This window comes from Bacillus rossius, chromosome 17 (assembly GCF_032445375.1).
Source record: "Bacillus rossius redtenbacheri isolate Brsri chromosome 17, Brsri_v3, whole genome shotgun sequence".
NCBI lineage: Eukaryota > Metazoa > Arthropoda > Insecta > Phasmatodea > Bacillidae > Bacillus > Bacillus rossius.
In genome coordinates, this window is record NC_086344.1 from 25,267,078 (window position 1) to 25,271,587 (window position 4,510).

Here is a 4,510-nt window from a genome sequence, read left to right on the forward strand (position 1 = left end):
TTATGAATAAGTTTTCATATAAATAAACTGTAATCAAATATCTATCATCAATTATATGAATCACCATAATTTTTTAGTCAATTGTAACATAAACTATTATTACTGCACTCGCGACAGCGTAACGGAACACAGCGTAACGGGACACAGCGTAACGGAACAATGTGCGTAACGGGACACTTTTTCGTGCTTGCAGCCGGCGTTCATCGATTTATTAGACGTTGTCACGTCAATAAAAACGCTGGTAAGCCCCAACTTCAAAGACGTACACCAGCCTCGGGAAACACTTTAGACCATAAGGCCCTCCTCACACGGGGATACTGAAGTTGCTTAGATACCGCGAGACTCGGCGACCGAGCGACTCGTCATGTAGATAGGCATGGCGTCACTCAGACGGCGATACTGGAGTGGCGGAGACTGGAAGTCGTAAGCAACGTAAATCCCGGCGACTCAGCATGCTGGTCTCCACGCTACTCCAGTAGCCTACGCGGCGCGATACTGTATTGTAGCGAACAATGGGCGAGCAGGCGTTTAATATCAAATTTGTAAACGAAGTTGAGAAACACCCAGAACTCTATAACTACAAGTTGAAAGGGTATTCAAAAAAGGATGTGACTGACAAAGCATGGAATGATGTCGCAAAAGAAGTGCAACTCACAGGTAAGTTGACAATATCTTAAACAACAATAATTAGATATAAAATATCTATCATAATAAACTAACTTGTGAAAAACCAAAATGTATATGTAAACAGCATGTTTTATATTTAGTATCTCACAAATACATTATTAGTAAAAGAAATATAGTTTTTATACAATGGTTATTCGTCCTTCGAAGAAATACCTTATTCTAAAACGTTTGTAACGTATAAAAATTACTTTCTATTGATATCTTTTCTTGGTTCCCAAGGGAATTACGCATGGTTTTTACGAACTTCGATAAAACTTACCACATGTTCAAAGTTGTTGTCATACTCACAGTAACCTACAAAAACACATGAAATACTTTAATACCTAATTAGTTATTGTAACAGTATTTCCACTGCCATGGAACAGAAGCCCGGGGTGTTAGAAAATAGTTTGCCAAGTAATTCCGCACTTCATGAGCAGTAGACCGATCATGTAACGTTAGGTCTTCTAGTGGCTGTGGATTGATGTTGGGCGTTTCTGAGTTGCCAAATGGTTCACCAGCAAAATATTTAATACCTTCACTTTTCCGAATGAAGTTGTGAAGAATGCAGACAGATTTTATTACATCAACCACTCTTTCCGTAGTTCGGCAGCGAATAGCAGTGTTCAACACTTGGAACTTTTCTGCCATCATTCCGAAAGCGCACTCCACTGTTTTCCGTCCTCTGCTCAATCTGTAATTGAATATTCTTTTAACATCATCAAGTGTTCTCTGAGGGTAAGGACGCAGCAAATATTGTGACAATGGAAAGGCCTCATCTCCAACAAAGTAAAAAGGAAAGTCAATCTCATTGTCGTCATCTGGTAATCGTGAAGGCGGTGGTATGTCTAGTCCTCCATTTGCAATCCAGTGTTTGACAGCTGATGCGCGAAACACTCCTCCATCGCTGTTTCTACCTGCATAGCCAGTTTCAATAAGAGTGAAGAAACCATCTGCATCACTGCTAGCCAGCAGCACTATTGAGTGATACATTTTGTAATTAAAGTTACTTGAGCCAGTTCCAGGTAATTTTTCTATTCGAATATGCTTACCGTCCAATGAACCAAAGCAATTGGGTAAATTCCACAGTGAATAGAAACGCTGTGCTATCATTCTCCACTTTTCTTCTCCTGGGACAGGCATGTAGGACTCTTTCAACGATTCCCAAATTAATTTGGTAGTTTCTCGTATGATGTTGATAACTGTGCTTTCTCCTCTAGCAAAGTACATCGACAGCGATACAAATGTACCTCCTGTTGCCAAATACCTGCAACAAAGTTAAATTAAATTTTACTTCATAATACATTCCCCATGTACCATTTATATATTTTTTCTTCAAATAATAAACATATGTTGTATATATCTGGATTATACTTAATACTACTTCACTTTTGTATTTGTTTTTTGTTTACTGTAAATTAGTTAGGAATTCATCCATTGCAACGATTTATATTTATGTGAACAATGTTGTTTGTTTTCAGTTAACGAATGCAAAGAAAAATGGAAAAATCTCCGTTCAGTTTTTGTCCGTCACATAAAGCCACCTCCAAGTGGTTCAAGTTCCAAAAATAAGAAACCATATTATCTATCGGAGGCAATGAAATTTACCCTACCATTCATAAAAACGCTTGGTACACCATCGGGGAATTTGCCAGAAGTCATCAATGAACAAAACCTGGAACACAGTTCATCTGACCCAACACAAAATACGGAAGACGTTGCGGCTGAAGAGGAGGAATATATCTCAGATAACGCAATACTAACTACAACACCACAACTTTCCCTTCCTTCACCTATGCTGCCAAATACTGACTTCTCGCAAGAACATGCTCATCATTCCCAACAAATGACTCATGATCCCTTTTCCAACCCAAAAGATAATTTATCAAAGCGTAAAAAGCAAACAGTGACGGAAGTGGACAAGTCCTTTATGGAATACATGAATGCAAAGAAAAGGAAACTTGAATCGAATTCAAACGATGATAGGCAAGTAAAAAAGTCGTTTCTTCTAAGCCTTTTACCAGAAATCGAACCTTTGACAGATGCACAAATGAAATCATTCCGACGTAGGGTTCTGCAGCTTATTGATGACATCACGAATCCAAAAGACATGCACCAACACGTACCAGCTTACCAACAGACCCCAACTTACTCCTACAGTGTTTCCACGCATTCATCGTTGGCTACAGATAATGCTTCAATTTGTTCGTCGCCTGGAAATCAAACTATTCCACAGAAAGTACAAGATACTGAAACGCAACAGTATTTTGAAGTCATCCAAGAGACTTTACAATATGAGCAGGAACATAATGTGATGTGATGTTTTGTTGGGTGTGTAAACATATAACTTTGGTGTACGTGTTTTTATCTCTATTATGTTGTTTATTTTTGTGTTTACAGTCATGATTTGAATGTTTGTGTAATGGGTATTCTTTAAATAGTTTATATATATACATTTTTTCTTTTGCAGTACATTATTTGAATGTGTATTTCTTAGGTATATTTGAATTAAACATTGGAATGAATTTATGCATAAGATATGTTTATACTTTCACCTTTCAGTTGACTGGAATACTTGGGTATAAATAACTTTAGATTATTTAACCTGTTAACGTTAAAGTGCACATTCTTAAGATCCATACAACAGCCATTTTCCACAGATAAAATAAGTAATTGCGGCCTCAAGTTAAAATGCATACATTGTTTTTATTCGCCAAGCATCAGTATATACGTTAAAATACTTGGAAAGAAATAGATTTGTGTTGAAGGGAAACATTTAGAAGTGCCTTAACAAAAATTCGTAATAATTTGTATTTCTTAACTTACTTACCTCAAAGTTATCAGCAATCGTTCACCGGGGCTCACGCATTCCCTCATAGTGGTATCCCTATAATACATCGCAGGTGTAACAATTTCCGTTAACATTTGGTAAGTCTCCTTCGTCATTCTGTAGAAAGCGATGAATTTTGAGTCTGTCTCTTGCAATTCTTTGGCCGCGACAAATAATCTACAATTAATGTTCCTTTCTATATATGGATGAACCCACAATCTTTTCCTACTTCGTTTTCTATAATGTTGATAATATTGGATAACAATATCACTATCGTCACTGCTGTTATCACTGGACATTACATACAATATATAGGCACTTCACGGTTCCACAAGATACTCGGGCTGTACTCACGATGCATTTTTTCCTCCCAGTCTCTGATATTTTAGTAGCGTCGTGTGAAGATAACGGGCGACTAGAGTCACCCAGTCACACAGTTGCCTAGTCTCCAGGCTACCAGCGATCGTTTTGTAGGCAACTTCAGTATCCCCGTGTGAGGAGGGCCTAAGTCGTGTAGATGTTTTCGACTTATTTTGTCGTGATGAACCAGCAGCCGAATTTTGTTGGTTGAATGCTGACTCAGCCTGTATAGTTAAAACAGTTGTAATTCTAATTTGTGTGCGAACTATAGATAGTAAGATAAACAGCTGTAATTCATAGATTCAACCGTAGCCCTGCGACAGGTATCTTAAATACGTAATAAATGTGAAAATGGATTTGAAAATACGCATGCATCTAACAATTAATGAATCAGCAACGGGTTTTTTTTTTAAACAAAAATGTACTTAAAACTGAAGGTAAAATATGTACATAAAAATACCGCCTTTTTTGATATGGAAGCATTCTACATGTTTTAATTGTCTGTCATTGGCGACCACTACTTCAGTCAAACTCGTGATCGCTGTATTGAATTTTCTAAGCATGGAGTCTACTTCGTCGATGTGCGAGTAGTTTCCTCTAGGAACCGATGCCACCAACAGTCTCAGACGATCGACCAATGTTTTAGGATCTTCC

General features: G+C 37.7%; 1 protein-coding gene across 1 annotated transcript; it reads left to right on the forward strand.

The window, feature by feature from the left end:
* The first annotated feature begins 302 nt into the window (after positions 1-302).
* LOC134540710 (uncharacterized) lies at positions 303-2,986 on the forward strand. The gene is made up of 2 exons (XM_063383593.1): positions 303-657; positions 2,148-2,986. Exons 1-2 carry the CDS (start codon positions 513-515, stop codon positions 2,984-2,986), a joined length of 984 nt encoding a protein of 327 aa, XP_063239663.1. The 5' UTR covers positions 303-512.
* Positions 2,987-4,510: the final 1,524 nt, after the last annotated feature.